Genomic DNA, 20,095 nt, shown 5'->3' on the forward strand with positions numbered 1-20,095 from the left:
CAGGGCACCAAAATGAACTAGTTGCAGTATGGTTTCTTTGCGTGGTGTGGTATTCTGCTGACATCAGTACCTTCTGGAAATGAGGATTAATATAGTACTGACACCCACTGCACATCCCACCAAAATGACTGTTGAGTACGCTCTGAGAAAGGGCTTAAAAGCTCAACAATTTGAACCATCTATAATGACTACCTTAATGATAGTGCTTCTCGGTAACCCTTACAATGGTGATGGGTAAAGAATGAGCCAACTGACTAGTTGGGTCTGATGATCAAAAGGCAACAGTGGCAAAAATATACAAAAACATGGATTCTTTCTCAAAAAGTAACTCTGCACATACTAAAAGGTGCCTCTCTCATACCTCTTAACTGTACAGATGTTCACAGAATGTCCAGTCTTGCCTCATATTTTTGGTTTGTTTCTCATAAAATTGTGGTTATCTTGCAAATCACTTGCAAATCATTGAGGACAGAAGTCAGAAAATAATGGCACACATTTATGTTTCAGATTTCATACCCTTCAGAAAATTCATGCTAATGCTTAACCTGTTACTCTATCCACTTTCTAAGTTTGTAAGAGCAATATTTAAAAGAGTGTCCCTGCTTTTAGGCCTTTGTCCCCCCATTATTGTACCTTTGTCCAGATTTCTTGCTCTAACAGGTTGAGAGGAATGCCTCTGATGAATTAGTCATGAATCGTGTATAACTATTCTAATATTAATTAATCATTATGAAGTCATCAGCAGAGCCATCCAATTATATTCCCACATAAGTGACACTACAAAAGTAAAAAAAAAAAAAACACGCACATACAAAATATTTTTTACACCCCCCCCACACACACACATGCCAGTATGATGCAAGTGCAAGCACAAAAATACACAATCTGTATAAATAAAAACTCCAAAGTCACACAAACTATTAAAATGGGAAAAATTGATAAACAAACATAAAACTCACAGGAGAGAAAAGGTCAGAAATAAACATGAAACTCAGCTTTTCCCTCTTCTCTGAGTCTATCACAACATAGCTTTTGCAACTCCACCACTTCTGACATTCTGAAATATTGATCATAGGAAACTAACAATTTTTCTGCAATACCATTCTGAGAATCTCTCAATTAATGAGTGTCAATCCATAAGATTTGCATTAGCCAGCATGAAATATGTAGAGACATAAAATGAGACTGCACTGCTTTGCAGTCGACTCCTATGTGAAGAAGCAAAGTCATGTTAAGAAATCAGCTTTTACAATGTTAGTAACAGTTCTTTTTCTATCCAAGAAATTTTTTACATCTTTAAATATTGGGGTAAATATATGAAAACTGAATAAACTTCACAACTTAAAAAAGGTGCCAAGTCAATTTATCGGCCCATAATGTAAGACAGAAGAATGAAATAAACTGGGTCTAACTGCTACTGTCTGATAGCACTACAGCTGCAATAGTACCTCATCTTTTCACAAAACAACAAATAAAAGTTTTAAAAGAAGCTTGCAGTCCACCTAAAATAAATATATGCATATGTCATACTTCTGAAACCATAAGTACAAAACATCTGGATAGATACAACATTAATGGGGGGACAAAGACCCAGAATCAGGGAGAGATTTTAAATATTGCTGTTATAAACTTAGAAAGTTGTTAGAATAACAGATTTTGCATTAGGATGCATTTTTCTGAGGGATATGAAGCCTAAAACTCAAACTTATGTCATTATTTAGTGACTTCAATCGTCAAAGATTTGTTAGAATACCACCCATTATATGAGGAACAGACGAAAAATATGAGGCACAAATCTGGATATTCTGTAAAAATCTGGACAGTTGATAGATATGACATAAGTGCTTTTGAGACACAGGGGAAGCAAATTTAAATTCAACATTCCAACCATGGATAAAATGATAAATAAAACATTACTTTAAATGACATATAGTTAAATACCTCTAAGATGCATAACCGTATAACTGAGTATATGTAAACATGCAAGTAATTTTCTCTCAAAATTAAAGAGCATTAGTGTTGTCATCTATTCTATATAAATGTACAACAAAGTACTATTACTCTCTGATCACAAAGTATTTACACTATAATACTTAGTGTAAAAATTAGCCCTTTAATATATGTTGGATTCAAACACTAAGCTATATGATGTATTAAGAAAATGTCAGTCCATTTTTGTAAGCATTTGTTTATTCTATTGCTATGTACAAAACATACCTGTAATTTTAATACATTCTTATTTTGTTACTCTTTGTTCAGGTCATGACTAAAAAGAATCTATGGAAGAACTCATATATGTATACATAAATTTATACATAAGTAATGAATCGATCATTTTATACTTTTATCCACTCAAAAACTAGTAAACAAGTTTTTGATAAGCCTGTACTTTCTGATTGAATAATGTACACAATTCCACTAGGGAGCATTGATAAATTGATAAAATACAATGTATAAAGTTAAATAGTACCCTATTGACTCTCTGATGTCACTATGTCAGTTTGGAGACTATGTCAAGTTTGCAAAAACTTTCAACATGATGGAACATTATTTTCTAAATAAAGTGCTTTGTGATCTTGCTTGATAATAAAGATGTTTGCATGTTTTTCTACATGTGTACATTAGTGCCTCATGCATTCTTCAAGCAACAGCTCACGGCCAAAGTAAACACCAGAACCTGGATACAATGATGTTCGACCAAAATCCTTTAATTACTCCTTCGTTGTCCACAGAAAAAACGTACAGCTCACAAATGAACACACCAATGCAGTCAAGCGCTTTCGCCCGGGCTCTCCCAGGCTTTTTCAAGACAATTAGAAACTGGGAATACCTTCCATTTTTATATGCTTTTGGCTTCCCAATCATCCTATTATTAATTGTAATTGATTGCAATTACTTATACTTAATTAAGCCATGCTTGATGCTTAAAGCTGTATTAGCAGATGCTTTTTGTCTTAAAAATAGCTTCAGTCACAATCTTACACATACTTTTTCATTACTTAACAAAACATTATCATTTACATTATTAAAAGTCCATAACTAACAGATTTAAGTGAAACATATAAAATTTATAAGTTAAAAGTTTGTTTATCATGCTAAAAACCAAGTAGTTAAAAACTGTTTAGGCATGTTGCGACTATAAGCAAGTCATATCAAATATAGGAATAGAAAGTCAATGATTAAAAAAGTTCTACTTAAAAATATTTTGGGAAAGTAAATTTATTTTCTCAACAAATTGGGTAAAAAATATTGTTCACTATAAAAGATTCCTGGATGACATTTGTATTTTATGGAATGGCAATATTGCTGAATTTGAAAAATTCATACAACATATTAATGACTCTACCAGTTTTTTAAAGTTTACATACAAAATCAACCCTTTGGAGCTGCAGTATCTGGATGTAACCTTAAGGAAGAATAGCATATCAAAACAGTTTGAATCATGTATTTTCAGAAAAAACACTTACTCAAATATGCTTTTACATTTTGAGAGTAATCACCCACTGTTTCAAAAGAAGGGGATCATAAAAGGTCAACTAATAAGAGCATCTAGAATCTGTAGCACGGAAGGTCTCCTCAACAATGAAAAAGAATACTTGAAAAAGCTATTTCTTGAGAAAGATTACCCAATTGAGCTTTTTGTAATGTTGGCTAATGAAATCTCTCAGAAAAGAAGCACACATTATCCTCCATTACTAGGTTTCAAACAAACCCAAGAAGTAGTTAGCATAAATATGAATGATAAATTTAAAAAGCCTTCTTTTTTATACACATACAACAAGGGCAATGTGGAAATTGAGAACACCATATATAAGTTTTGGCCCATTCTTTTTATTAATGATGACCTTAAAAAAAGTGTTTCCATTAAACCCCAATTCGTTAGAAAAAGGGATTGTAACTTGAAAGAACTTTTGGAAAAGAACGCAATAACCAGCAATAATATAAACCAGCCCACTAGAGGAACTTACAAATGCAATTCTTGCAATCAATGTAGTTTTATATTAAATAACAAAGGGATTTATTTAAAATCTAGAAATATTAATATATCTTCAAGGGGTCATTTTAATTGTAACTCCAAAGGAGTTGTCTACCTGGGAATTTGTGAATATTGTTTAAGCTTTTATGTTGGAAAAACTGAAAGGACTCTAAAAAGAAGGATATACGAGCACAATTATGAGGTTAAAAACAAAAAAGAATCCAATGCATTTTTTAAGCACTCTGTAACTTGTGTTAATATGTGCTTAAAATTTTTGGTGTTAGAACAAGTAAGTACCAGCATAAGAGGAGGTGACTGGGAGGCATCTCTAGAATATAAAGAATTGCTATGGCAGATTAAACTAAATGCCACGAAGCCACCAGGTCTTAATGATGCCATAAGTATCAATAGTGCCCTTAAGCTGCGAAGAGCAAGACTATAGTGAAATAACCTTATGTAAAACTGACAAGGTTCCTAAATAGTTTTTTGTTTGTTTAAGCAATATTATACCCAAGAACATGTCTGCTTGTTGTGAGTAAGGATGAATATAGGATGACAGTTTTAGGATGGGCTAGGTAAAAAGATGTTCATAATATCCATAAATGTTTTGGTACTAAGTCAAATATATATGATTTATATTAAATTAAGATCATTTATGAATTAAATATTATTGGCTGATATATTTGAAAGTGTTTTATAAATATTTTTAAGTAGAACTTTTTTAATCATTGACTTTCTATTCCTTTAAGAGGTAACTTATATTTACTAAATTGAAGTTACCCGTAATAATATTACTATTGTTATTAATAATTGTTGATTGGTAATAGTTATTTATTAATGCCATTTAAAAATTTGAAGGATAGGATTTTGATATGACTTGCTTATAGTCGCAACATGCCTAAACAGTTTTTAACTACTTGGTTTTTAGCATGATAAACAAACTTTTAACTTATAAATTTTATATGTTTCACTTAAATCTGTTAGTTATGGACTTTTAATAATGTAAATGATAATGTTTTGTTAAGTAATGAAAAAGTATGTGTAAGATTGTGACTGAAGCTATTTTTAAGACAAAAAGCATCTGCTAATACAGCTTTAAGCATCAAGCATGGCTTAATTAAGTATAACTAATTGCAATCAATTACAATTAATAATAGGATGATTGGGAAGCCAAAAGCATATAAAAATGGAAGGTATTCCCAGTTTCTAATTGTCTTGAAAAAGCCTGGGAGAGCCCGGGCGAAAGCGCTTGACTGCATTGGTGTGTTCATTTGTGAGCTGTACGTTTTTTCTGTGGACAACGAAGGTGTAATTAAAGGATTTTGGTCGAACATCATTGTATCCAGGTTCTGGTGTTTACTTTGGCCGTGAGCTGTTGCTTCTTGGTTGCATTCGCTCTCATGCATTCTTCAGCAACTTCCCTCAGGTGCATAGACTATGATGCCCTACAAATTTATAACCTTACAGACCCCCCCCCCCCTTTAAAGCATCCAATACTGTTCTGTCAGTAGTATGTATAACATGTGTATATATCAATTTTTCTAACAGTAGGGCAAGATGCATCACCTTCCTGAAGCATCCAATACTATTCTGTGAATAGGATGCATAAAATATGTACACATCAGGTTTTTCTAACTATTGGGCATGATGCTTTGCCTTCCCAAAGCATCCAATACAATTCTGTCTGTCAATAGGATATATAACACGTACACATGTCAGTTCTTCTAACAGTAGGGCATGATGCAACACTTTTCTAAAGCATCCAATGCTATTTTGTTAATAAGATGTATAACATGTGCAAACATCAGTTCTTCTAACAGAAAGGCACAATGCATGACCTTCCCAAAGCATCCAATGGTATTCTGTTAATAGGATGTATAACATATGCACACTTCAGTTCTTCTAATAGCAGGGCACAATGCATCACTTTCCTAAAGCATTAAATACTATTCTATTAGTAGGATGTATAATATATGCACACGTCAGTTCTTCTAACAGTAGGGCATGATGCATTGTCTTCCTAAAGCATCCAATACTACTCTGTCAATAAGGATGTATAACAAGCCCATATGTCAGTTTTTCTAACAATAAGGTACTTTATATCACCTTCCTAAAGCATCTAAAACTATTCTGTCAATGGGATGTATAACGTGTGCACACATCAGTTTTTCTAAGGCATGATACATTGCCTTCTTAAAAAATCCAATACTTTTCTGTCCATAGGATGTATAACTTGTGCACATGTCAGTTCTTCTAACAGTAGGGCATGATGCAACACTTTCCTAAAGCATCCAATACTATTCTGTCAATAAGATGTATAACATGTACACACAGCAGTTCTTCTAATAGTAGAGCACAATGCATCACCTTCCTAAAGCATCCAATAACTATACCATTAATAGGATGTTTAACATGTGCACATACCAGTTCTTCTAACAGTAGAGCATGATGCAGCTCCTTCCTTAAGCATCAAATACTATTCTGTCAGTAGGATGTATACTTTAATATGTGCACACGTCAGTTCTTCCAACAGTAAGGCACAATGTATCTCCTTCCTAAAGCATCAAATACTATTCTGTCAGTAGGATGTACAGCATGTGCACATGTCAGCTCTTCAAACAGTAGGGCACGATGCATTGCCTTGTTGTGCACCCTGGTAACTGACTGTGTGACCTACTTGGCTATCCCTCCCATTACCATATGTTGTGACCAGTTCTGAGTGCAGGTGAAATGATGACACACAGTTTAGTTGTACAGTGCAGCACTGATGTACATTTTGTCAGCACTCAGAACCCACTGGCAAATGTGCAGTTATAGGTTTGAGTCTCTCTTCTACTGGCTCAGTGAATAAGGTGCCACCTGCAATATGTATTTTTCTTAGTGACATGACTGCTGCAAATCACACCACTGGATTTCAAGAGTAGGTAGTCAATGCTGTAATTGGACAGAATCAGCAGTTTCCATAGTGATGAAGTTTAAGTAAAAGGCTGAGGCTGGAAGGACATCAGAAGTGGTAAGTTCAAGCACAGCTGCAGTGCCAAGGATAATAAAATAAAAACTTTTTTCAGAACAGTTCCTTAGGTTTGTCAAAGCTTGTTTCAGTGTTCTTACTGTCTTACATTTTCAAGTGCTGATAGATACTGAATAATTTGTTAAGGCAGAATGATTGACTTTCATTTTGAAACTGGTATCCAGAACTCGGGTAGTATGGCTACCTTCACTGATATACTCACAGCATATTACATTTTCATGACCCAGTTATTTCCACTAGACAAGGAAAGTTACTTCCTTACATGAATGTGGGATTTACTTATGGTGAGAGGTTTGCTTTATCAGTTTAGAGTGTGTTCAATATCATTTTGCTTGTTTTATAATTCTTCTTCACTGTATACTTCTCACTTCCCCAATTTGTTAGATAAATAAAATCTTCTCTTCTTTCAAATTTCCAATGATCACCCATTCACTCATTCTATTCCTGAAGTGAACTGAATTGGTATCCTAATAATAAAATACACTAAAAGACAGCTACAGTTGCAAATCCTTCATTTTGCTTATTTGAGATTTAGGAATGAAAACTCATTACATACTTTCTAATTCCACTCTGTTTTTTTTTCTCAAAACACTCATTTAAAAGTATTTAAAATAAATTGATAGAGAGCTTTATCAAGTGATTATTTTATTGGAATGACCTACATAAATAAGACAATATAAATATTAACTTTTCACTTATGAACATTTTAGACATCTAAAAACTGAAATAATCCATCATTTCTTTTTGTACAATGACCAGAATGGCTGACACAAAGTCTTTAAATCACATTTATCATGTTTTATTCCTTACACGTGAACTTCCCATTAAATGTTCCCTAGTATTCATCTCTGGTCTCAGAATAATAATGTAACATTTTGGAATAAATATACAGCACAGAATACCAGCACTAGAAGATACAATTGCAAATATCTCTACAGCAACCATGTATTTACCCTGCGTGCTCAGATAAGCTGGTATGAAGGTCAGCCAGACGCTGGCAAACACAAGCATACTGAAAGAAATGAATCTGGCTTCATTAAAGCTATCAGGCAACTTCCTAGCAAAAAATGCAATAACCAGGCTTACAGCTACCAGAGATGCCAGATACCCTAACATGGTATAAAACGCAGTAATTGAACCCTCGTTGCACTCGACTATAACCTTTCCCTCTTGTGACTTCATATTAAGCTGTGGAAATGAAGGGTTAGATGTTAGCCAGCAAATACAAATGACAACTTGTACACACACACAAATAAATATAATTACAGCAGGGGTTTTGGAGCCGGTCCACTTCCTTAGCACACTAGTAGGATTGGTTGCACTAAATGCAATGACCACGGTGATAGTTTTCCCCAAAATGGAGGACACACAAAGTGCAAATGCTGCACCAAATGCAGGCTGTCGAAACATGCAGGTATATACTTTTGGTTTGCCAATAAATATTAAGGAACATAGGAAACAGCACATGAGTGCAAGAAGAAGGAGGTAACTGAGTTCACGATTGTTGGCTTTCACTATTGGGGTGTCCTGATTCTTAATAAAAATACATAAAATTGTAGCAGTTACTACAGTGAAGAATACTGGGATGGATGCCAGTGTAGCTCCAAGAGGTTCATTGTATGACAGGAACTCGATGCTTCTTGGAATGCACTTTTCCTGGTTATAGTCAGGCCAGAGAAGATCAGGACAACTGATGCATTCTGTCGCATCTAGAAAGCACATGTTTACAATCTGGTTAACAATGAACATTTGCTTGGCAGACTTGTTTTACATGCAAACATTCTGAAGTATATATTACACGTGCATACTGTTTCTTGAAAACATCTCATGACATATCAATAACACATAAAATAATTAGCTGGTATAGAGGGATCACTTAACATCAGGGATCCTTTTTATTTTTTTAACTTGACTGTTGAAATCAGCAGAGAGAAACATTAACCTATATAAGACTCTCTCATGAATCCTGTAATTGGTAGGAAGCAGATCAAGAGACATCTGAGGCTAATATATTTTTATGTGAGGCAAGTCAGTACAGTGGCTGAGTACTGTGTTTGTTTGTTTGTGTCTTTCGGCTTTTCCCCAGTTAGGGGTCGCCACAGCTGAACTCCGGTCCGCTAATGATTGGTCGTTGATTTTTTCTGTGCTGAGTTACCAGCCCTGATGCACAACCTTCAATGAAGGTATGCCCGTTCACGCATGTCTCCACGCAGAAGATGCTCTAGCTGTGAATTGAACCGGACAGCGTCTTACTGTGAGGTGACAACGCTACCACAGCACCACCACCGTGGACCGGCTGAGTACTGTGTTATCAGTGCAATATAATCTTAATTATGCAAAACTTTTCTGCTCTTATCACATGCATAACACCACTTAATTTAACCTGCCATTACTTATTATTCAGAAAAAAAGAAAACAATGCTATCCCACACATACTTCTGTTTTTGTTGCTTATCATTTGATTTCTCATGATTCTGAAAACTCCTGGAGGCAGAGATCTTAGTTTCACTGCAAGCTATAATTAGCAATGAAGGGCCATCTAAACAACATGAATGGATAATAAAGTACACAGAGGACAACTACTATATATATTTTTTTAATTGCTGAAAATATGTGACTAATCAGCACCATGCACCTATGATCAGATCTACAAAGCATCAAAATGTATAAGATAATATGAGTTACTATGAGAGAATTCCCAGTGCCTCATCTATAAGCTGCTGTAATGCACTCATCTTTCTCTGCAAATATCTGCAAGCACTATATCAGTCTACAAGTGTCTAGGAAACATATTGATATAATAAGGTTTGAGGTATCAGTCATTGTCATGATTTATGTAGATTGCTAGTTTGGAGATTGTATAACTCCTTTCCAAAGTAACTTTGTTATAAGTAATGGTATATACAGAAACTATATGGGTCATGCAATGCTGGAAGGTACTGCATTTGGGGAATGAGATCCTGTCTGATGCTGAATAGTTACATGATATGTCATACCACATCTTTTAAACTCAACATATAGCCCTCATAAATTACAGTGATACATTGGATGTTCATGATGATTAACAATTACCCAAGTTGCTGTGGCAATAAATGAATACATCCATCCAGAATTCAGCTGATTAACTTATTCATGCTACAGGAATAAAGTAACTTCTTCTTCAAATAATAATTTCTCTTTCCATAAAAATAACAAAGTTAACCTATGGAATAACTTAGCATTGCACACAAACATCCCTGAAGGGAAGCAGGCATCACAATGTTACATAGTGTTTAGACAGCAAACCTCTAGAGCTTTATAAAAGCAGTTTGAGTGTCAAAGTAATGCACACTTCTTTTCACCATCTGTGATTTAAAACATATTAGATTTTTTTTCTTTCTAACCAGGTAAACCTGAAAATAATATAAGGTGGCACTGCTCATAATTACATTAAACTTTCAAATTAAACAATTTAGGGTTTGGGTTTGTTGATTTTCATACATTCAGAGTACTATGCTAGGTAAAAGAAATTCAGAAGATGGAATGGAAAGTATTTTTATTGTTCATGTACTCAGTTGTTACTGAGGTGTTGCAATAAGGGTAACTGCAACTAAGTATTTGGGGCCAGAGCTACAGATATTGTAGCCCCTCCCTCAGCTCCAAGGCACCATGATATATTCATTTTCAATTATGCCTCCTGATGTCCATAATTCTTAGATACATTCAATAACTTATGGAATCGTGTGCTTGCCAGTTGTTAGGAAACTGTACTTATTTTAATAATTTGGAAATGAAATGTACATGTATGCTGCTCTTGTCTACCTCCATGAAATGTAAAATGCCAAATGGATACACATATTTGTCATGATTGTATCAAATTTGTAGAATTTGAGCAGTATAGAATGCAGTCAGCTAGTGTGAACCACTATATATGATCTGTATATAGAAAATTAAACCTTACATGGATCACTGGCAATACAATGTGTATAATCAATTAATTGAAAAGGATTTTCCCAGTAGGAGAAACTTTCCCATTTTACAACATACAAAAAAAAAAGATGAAAATGTACTGTGAGGTAATGATATATTAACTTGCAAAGAAGATGAGGAGAAAATGTAAACACTCATATGTTTCCTCACCACAGGAAGTCTGACTATTTTAAGGGGAGAGAGAGTACACTTTTGACAGGATGACCTCTTTAGAGTGTTGCATAGAAGATGTTGGTGTTAAAAGTGGGATAAAGTGCAGAGGGAGCTGTGTGCAAAATTAAAGTTTTCTCCTATGTGGAAGTAAGCATAGCACCTCTGCTGTTGAGGCTATACATACCTGATACTAGCATCACACATGCACAAACATTCACACAGAAACATATACTCAAACAAACACACACACAAACATATACTCAAAAAACACACACTCACACACACACAAACATATACTCAAACACACACACACACACACACACACACACGCGCGCGCGCACACACACATACGCACACACATACACACGCATTCATCACTGTCAGATTCCAACCACCTAGATAATTAGTTACATCTACAGTAGACAGTATGAACTGTAAGCAACACAGGAGAAGTCTGACGGTTAAGGGGAGAGAGTGCACTTTTGACAGGATGACCTCATTAGTGTGTTGTATAGGAAATATTGGTGGTAAAAATGAAATAAAGTGCAAAGGGAGTTGTATCCAAAATTAAAGTTTTCTACTACATGGAAGTATACACTGCACATTTGTTGTTGAGGCTTTACTTACCTGAAACTAGCACCAGCCACATACAAGTTCACCACTGTCTGATTTGAATCACCTACCTAACTAGTTACACAGTCTAGAAAACACAGTATGAATTGCAAGTATCACTGAGAAGTTTGACTTTAACAATGTGAAAATGCACATTTGTACATATTAGAACTTCAGTGCTTGGAACATCAGCTACTGTGCATCACATGTTTTGGGACAAATGCATATGTCGGAACAGGTCAATTGTTACATGTAACCAGTGTGTCAACCAATCATAGCCCTTAAGGCCAAACACCTTTCCTGATACACTAGTAATAGGTGACTCTATAGTCAGACACACTGATGTCCCGCTGACCAGGCTGAACAAGGAGAAGGTGACTGTGACCTGTCTATCGGGAGCTAGGATCCGCCACATAACACACGCACTCAAGTCACTCCAAAGCAAGTACAAATATGACTCCGTCATTGTCCATGCTAGTGTGAATGACCTGAGACGTACCTCCCTGGACTACATGAAAAGAGACATAGAGGAGCTCTCTGACTATGTAGCCCAGGCTGGTATGACCCTGACCCTCAGCAGCATCTTGCCCTCACCAAGAATGATACCACAATACAAAGAAAAGATGATCAGCTTTAATAATTGGCTCAAGTACTGGTGTCATTCTAAGGGGATCCAATGTCTGTCTGCCTGGGATGACATGTTGGACAAGCCACGCTGCTTCGCAAGGGATGGCTTACATCTGTCACCACTGGGCTTCCGGATATTGGCTAAGGCTCTTGCCACCCCCATAGTGCCTTTTTTAGGCAAGGCTCAAAAGACAAACCTACCTCCTTAGAAAACAATAATGGAAAAAAACTAAGGGTAATGCTGCTCAACGCCAGAAGTCTAAATCTCAAGATGCAGGCACTTGATGCACTCCTCAGCATGGAGAACATTGACGTCTGTGCAGTAACTGAAACCTGGTTCAAGGCTCCTGAGAGTACCCCAGCATTACCAGGCTATACCTCGTATCATGCTTTTCAGCCCCAAAACCCAGGCCGAACCACAAAGGGAGGGGGAGCGTCCAATATTCATCAAGGACACCCACACCTCCAGGTTAGTAGCAATACATGAAGCATCAGAGACCATACAGGTACAACTAACCATAGGCAAAACTGCTATACAACTGGTAGCATGTTACAGACCACCCTCCCAATCTCAAGAACTCCACTCAGCCTTCCTGAAGACATTGGAGGATATGAATGTATCACAAAATACCATCATACTGGGAGACTTCAACTACCCAAACATAGATTGGGTACATTATTCTAGCCCTAATACCCTAGCCCAAAGGTTCCTGGAATTCATAAATTCAAATGCACTGGAACAATTAGCCACCTCTCCCACTAGGGTAGATAATATACTAGACCTGATCATCACAAACATGGGGACAAAATGCTCCACACCGGAAGTATACCCCTCACTAGTGAGATCTGACCACAAACTAATCACCCTGGATATACATATCCCACCTCCACCCCCAGCACAAAAGACCACAGTGAAAAACTTCTCAAAAGCAGACTTCACTCTTCTTAAGACTGAGATGGTATCCTTTAAGCCCACTGTGCCAGTGGATACCACATCCCACAATGCCGAATCCTTCACAAATGCTTTCTATGGACAACTCCAAGAATGCATGGATCATGCAATCCCAATCAAATCCAAGTCCCTCTAAACCAAAGGTAAGCGTCCTGTCTGGTGGACCTCAGCCATAAACAAATTGTATAACAAAAGAAGGAAGCTACTGCATGTCAGAGCAAAATCCCATGAAGGGAAGACATCTCTGATCAACATTAGCAGAAAACTACGTTCTCTCATAAAAACATCCAAGGCCAACTTTGAGAGAAAAATCGCTAAGGACACTAACTAAAGATAACCACAAAACCTTTTTAGCTATGTTAGAAACCTGGGCAGAAACCCTCAGATATGCTCAGAGTTGGTTCACAACAATAAAAAATACACTGAACCCACAGATATTGCCAACATTCTGGCTGACAGGTTCAGTGCAAATTTCTCCCCTCCTTCACCCCCAAAAGAAGAAATACTTATCCCAGCTGAATGTAATCTCCCTGTCATCTCAGATGTCCAAGTGAGAACCGCCTTAAACAAAGCAAAAAACACAGCATCAATGGGACCTGACGATATCCTGGGTTGCATGTTACGTGAACTCCAAGAGGAGCTAAACCCACACATAAAAATGCTATTTAACCTTAGCCTTACTTCGGGATATGTACCTGAACACTGGCGTACAGCAACAGTGGTCCCACTCCACAAGGGGGGTGCCTCTACAGATCCTGGAAACTACCGCCCCATAAGCTTAACCAGCCTGGTCTGCAAAGCTATGGAAAGAATCATTATGGAACTCATAAACAGAGACATAGGGGACCTACAGACACTTGACCCCACCCAGTTCGGCTTTGTAAAGGGCAGATCCTGCCTTTTAAACCTGGTTGACTTTTTTGAAACAGTCACTAGAGCCATTGACGAGGGCAAAGCAGTCCATACAGCATACCTGGACTTGGCTAAGGCCTTCAACACAATACCCCACTCAGGCATCCTCTTGGGACCCCTCTTGTTCAGCATTTATTTCTCAGATGTTAAAGCAAACATGGGAGGGCTGTGGCTGACAAAGTTCGCAGATGACTGCAAACTAGGCGCCATAGTCGATACACCAGCAGACACACACACATCCTACAAAAAGGTCTCACAGAAATGAACAACAGGTGCCGGAGTCACGGCCTTAAACTAAATGCCAAAAAATGTATAGTCATCCCCTTTGGGAAAAACAAAGTACCCACAAATTATCACATAGACAGCAACCCACTGAGTACTGAAAAAGTAATCAGAGACCTAGGGACCCAAGTCGACAGCGACCTCTCATGTGATACCCACGTTGCCAAAGTGGTTAGAAAAACATTCTACCTTGCACACCTCATCATGAAGGGATTCACATCCAGATCCAAGGATGTCATTGTACCCCTATATTCCTCCCTCATCAGACCCATGATTGAGTACAATGCCCCATTTGGTATGTACCTCACCCAGCATTTGCAACAGCTGGAGAGACCACAAAAGTACCTCACCAAGAGGATCAAGGGTCTCCAACATATGTCTTATTCTGCCAGACTAAAGAAACTTCAGCTCTATTCAGTATCATACCGCCTGCTCAGAGGTGATCTCTGCCTGACGTACAAGGCCATGTCCAATCAGGATCTGATGGACATGCTCCACCTCAAAAATTCCAAGTCCATCAGGACCACGAGAGCTAAAGACTTAAACCTCAGCACAAGTATGAATAGGACATGCTGGAGGGATAGATTCATAACCCAGAGGCTTCCCATGCTTTGGAACAAGATCCCAGTTCGTATTAGGCAGAGCCCCTTACTGACTCTCTTCAAGAGAAATCTTGATGAGTGGATGGGAGATCATAAGTTTACCCCAGGGGTCACATCTGTGTCACTGCTAGACAGGGGCACAGTAAACTAATTCTATTATATAAGGGGACCTTTACTGTGTCACTACTAGACACAGTATTCTAAATTTATTCTGTACATTTTTGTACCATTTCATGGGGTGGCAAATGCCACATCACTATGGCTAGGCTTACAAATGCCCCAGGGCAGATAGCCTAGTACTATACTATGAAACTATACCTCTGTGCAATGTCTATATACTGTCATTCATGTACATTGTGCTACTGTGAATGGCATATACCTATTTTGCATTACGGGATGTCAATGGCAATCACAGCAGTAAAACTGGATTGTCAATCAAACTATTCATGAAAGTTCATACAGAGATGATTGTATGCTAATAGTAACCATTTATTATGTTAGTGTCAGTTGGTTCATGCATGCACAATGTGGATTAAGAATACAAACACTTCCTAACAATGACAGAGCACTTTTGAATAACAATGATCAATAATGTGTGAAAAGGTTACACTCCATTGTAACAAAGTTGCAAGTGTAACCATTGCAGCCATCATTAACAGACTGAATTGAGTCAACATCACTCTGAAAACCAGGTACCTTGGTTTCAACATTCCATTAACACTTACATAATTTATACAACCTACTCACATAATTGTTTTGTTGATTTTTTTACTTAACTCTCCCCGTGAAGCACACAGCTGGCAAGCTCATTTGCACAGATGATAGTAAAGTGTTAGCATGTGAATGATCATATCCTGAAGTGTTGAATATAGAATTTTAATTAACAGTAGTCTGTGGTGCTATGAGGTGACCTACACACAAATAAGCAGCATACATGTACAACCATGTCTGAATCTGATGGGATATAATAAGCAGCATATATGTACAACTGTGTCTGAATTTGATGGAATACAAAACAGATGTTGTACCCATTTGTCAGAAGAGCTGCAGTTCTTCAGTCCTCATATGTATGATACAGGTTAATTATGAAACACATAATGGAATATGAATTTTATTGCCAGTAGAAACACGGCTTATGGAAACAGTTTTGGATCAAGGAAATTTATCTGATGACACAGAAGTGATGGGAAGAAGAAACATTTGGAGAAAGGGATACGCATACAGACATAGTAAGGGATTAGCTTATGGTTCATTTCTGCACCTATTTGTGCAGTGCTACTGTTTGGTTTGTCATAATAATAATTATTCAGGTGATGTCTGTACAAGACAGTGTTTCCAATAGGGAGCAAGCCCATTCAAACAGCAGCAGGATAATGGTGTGTTAAGAAAATGTATAGACAACACCTACATACAAAGAAGTCATACAAAACAATCAATAGCATTTTGGCATGCATCTGGATTTGAACCTTGACAGTATTCAAAAAAATTCTACTGACCTGAGTATTATCTAACCACATCACAAAAGAACCCCTACTTCAGAAAGTTCAAAGCTGACAACTGATTGAAGAGAAGGAGAATGTATGTATTAGCATTCATTGCACCCATGACAATTGTAAAATCCTATAACAGGTACATTACATCCAGCAGCATGATAACAGTAGGAAGGGGTGGTATGCAAGCTGGAACAGACAGACACATGGAGACACGGATAAAGCCATAAAGAAACACAAAGAAATTTTATATTTTTTTCTGGGTAATTGTTTAACAGCTTTTTGATGTGGTACTGCTATGTTTTTCCTGATAAGTAATGTCATGCTATGTGCATTCAAGTGTTTCCAATACCAAGCAAGCAGGAGTGGAAAAGTAGAAACATGACTGAGACATAAACAGGATGATGGTGGGTTACTATGATGTGTAGACAGCACTTACACACATAATAGTAATATAAATGCAACATTGCACATCACCTTCACATATTTCTTGATTTGATCCCTTGTCACTATGTCAAAAGCATTTTACAGATAACTGAATTACGTCCACACACTATGCAGGCAACATTACTTCAACACCTTAATTTTACTGGTTTAAAGGGACAGTCATAAAACAACGGGGCAAAGTCAAATATAGCCATGAGGGTTTACCACAGGAATGACAATTTTAACATCACATATAGTATACATTATAGCCATCAGCATAATAAATGCTCCAATGAAAAACAGGGATGTATTATCTTAAGGTGTTATGTATCATGGTTTAAAGATTTGTCATGAAGCTAGGAGGAATTTTGGAGCAGCATACTTCCCAATAAGATTTGCAATTGGAACATCCAATATGATGTGCATTCAACTCTTCAGCCTGTTCAACAAAAGATTATTCTGTCTGTGCATAGAGTAGCAAGGTTATGCGCAGTAGTACAAGAGGCACCAGAGTAATGTGGAAGGGAAAACTCTCAAGATTTTGTCATAACCTGTGTACTTCCATTCCCCCTAGGTTACAAATGCTGTTCAGTGCCAGGCATTGTGCAAATGCTAAAGAGACAGACTGATAACACAGAAGTGGGAGGAGACCTAGAGAGGAGAAGATGGAGGCAGGGAGCAAGTAGGTTATGATAGAAGGATGATAATGGTGGCTCTAAAAATATGTCGGCAACAATTACACATAAAATAGTTTAATAAAAACAGTCAGTAACAGTTTGACATATGTCTGGATTAGAACCCTTGAAAGTATAGAAAAATCAGTGTATAGATTTGAGAATCATCTCAGCATGCAACAAAGGAACTCCTACTGTACACAGTTGAAATCACAAAATTGAAGGGGCAGTGACAACTTACTGAAACAGAAAGGGTGGAGATGGAGAAAGATGGAGAAAGATGGAGAAACAAACATCAAGAGTTTTGTTTATGGTGCATTTAGGAACAACTTCATGTTGTTTCACTGTTAGGTTTTCCTCATTATTAACGTCATGCTCTGTACAATAAAGTGTTTGCGATAGGGAGCAGGATTAAGACATAAACTGGATAAATGTGGTTTACTAAGTCTCCTTGTTCATGATGGAATGTATTTGCAAATGCTTTTTTGCTGCACTTTTCAAATGCTACCTTAATGAAATGTAGCTGGAGATAAATACAAACATTTTGAGTTAAATATATGATAGGAATATAAAAGGTCATGAAATACTAATTTGACAAACAGCGGTAATCAAGCCCATGGCACTATGCCAAAACATCACTCTACAGACGGGTATTAACTGAAAACACCACATAGGTACTTCTGCTACATTACATTCAGCAGCCTAAGAATTGTTAGAATAACTGTTTCAAATCAGCGCCTTTACCCTTGCTTTATTCAGCAGCGGATTTAAGCACATTTATGTGAAGGTAACCGGACTAGTATGGGCGACAGCAAAAACTCACCTTTTTTGCCATAGGATGTGAACACAGTCTATCACCTGCTGTTGCATGATGCCAATCTCCACACAAATGTTAAGGACAAAAAGTGAAGGCTTTTGGATGGGTCATTTCTGGCCATGTGTCTTATGTGTGAATCTATTTTTAACCAGATTACATGTGTAAAAAATCAATCACATTGTAAATATGACCAAAATAATCATATATTTGACTATGCCATATCAGATATATACTGCCAAAGATAACTCCATTTGCAAATATTGAATTGCTAATGTGTTGCAATATTGCAGTTAATATCTTATAAATACTATCCTAAAATAATCCAATGTCTGTTTATGGGTATTGAACCCACACACAGTTAAGCTAATGTACTCATTGCCTAATGCAAAAGATATTAGAGCAGACATGTATGTTTGATATCAAAGTTAAGGTATGTTTGCTCAAAATGACATACAATTATTTGTTTTCATTGCATTAGCATGTCTTCATTTTTAATATGCATTTCACATAACATAGGTTTGATAGTTGTTTTTCTATTTCTCTCTTTGTTGAGTTGATTACTTGTTACCATAGGTGATTCTGCCAGTGGTACTGTGGAAGTTTCCTTTGATGATGATGGTAGAGACAATGATGCACAGTCTGGGGGATTAGATAGTCTGACACTGAAGGTTGTGCCTCCAACATCTCCTGTCAATATTTCACACCCAGTCAGTATGCCTACACATACTCATGATACACAGACCTCAGACAAAGGAAAGGTTGAGGGTAACACAGATGATCAGGATAGGATAGCGTGGTTACTCCAGTTGAGGAACTAGTTGATTCTCACCATAGCCATTGTGAAGGTAAGGTGTCCCACAGGTGGGTTGTCAGGAGGTACTCAGAAGAGGCCTTCTGTCCAGCCTCCTCCTGAAGGTGTCAGTAAGTGCCACACAACATATTTTGTGGGCTGTCATGGAGACATGCACATTACACAAGTATCTCAGAAGAGACAATGCATTTGGATATGTGAAACTGCCTGAACCATGTAAATGCCTCCATTGACAGGATGAATGTCATATCAGTTTGGGCAATGTCTATAATGGCATGTCTGCTAGAGGATGGTCAGTATTCATGTAGCCAAAGAGACTCTACATCATCTGGTATTAGCCAATGTGGCCATGCAAGATACTACTCTGTTCACACCCAGATGTCATAGGCCACATGGTCATGGCCCAAGATTTAATCATGATGACACTCATCCACCAGATGTCACTCACATTCAGGTAGCATCCAATATTCTAGCATGAGCCATGGAACTAGCAGTGTAACTCCTGCCAGAAGTAGTTCTTGTGGTTAGGGGTGAAGATGCTGAACTGACTAGTCTATCATACATGGCTCACACCTGTCAGAGATGCCAGGATGTAGTGCTATCACAATGCTTGTGGTTGTGCTGACACACACACACATTGAGCAAATACTTGCCCATACCACCTCATATGTATATACACACACACACACACACACACACATATATATATATATATATATATATATATATATATATATATATATATATATATATATATATAT

The 20,095-nt window shown here is 37.1% G+C and overlaps 1 protein-coding gene across 1 annotated transcript in view; it reads right to left on the minus strand.

The window, feature by feature from the left end:
* Nucleotides 1–7,799: 7,799 nt before the first annotated feature.
* LOC122791526 (extracellular calcium-sensing receptor-like) overlaps nt 7,800–20,095 on the minus strand; it is a 198,556-nt gene continuing 186,260 nt past the window's right edge. The window contains exon 5 of the mRNA XM_044059268.1: nt 7,800–8,716. Coding sequence (XP_043915203.1) covers nt 7,800–8,716 — 917 coding nt within the window. The remainder of the gene's footprint in view (nt 8,717–20,095) is intronic.

Source organism: Protopterus annectens, chromosome 17.part0 (assembly GCF_019279795.1).
Source record: "Protopterus annectens isolate FY-2018-M chromosome 17.part0, PAN1.0, whole genome shotgun sequence".
NCBI lineage: Eukaryota > Metazoa > Chordata > Ceratodontiformes > Protopteridae > Protopterus > Protopterus annectens.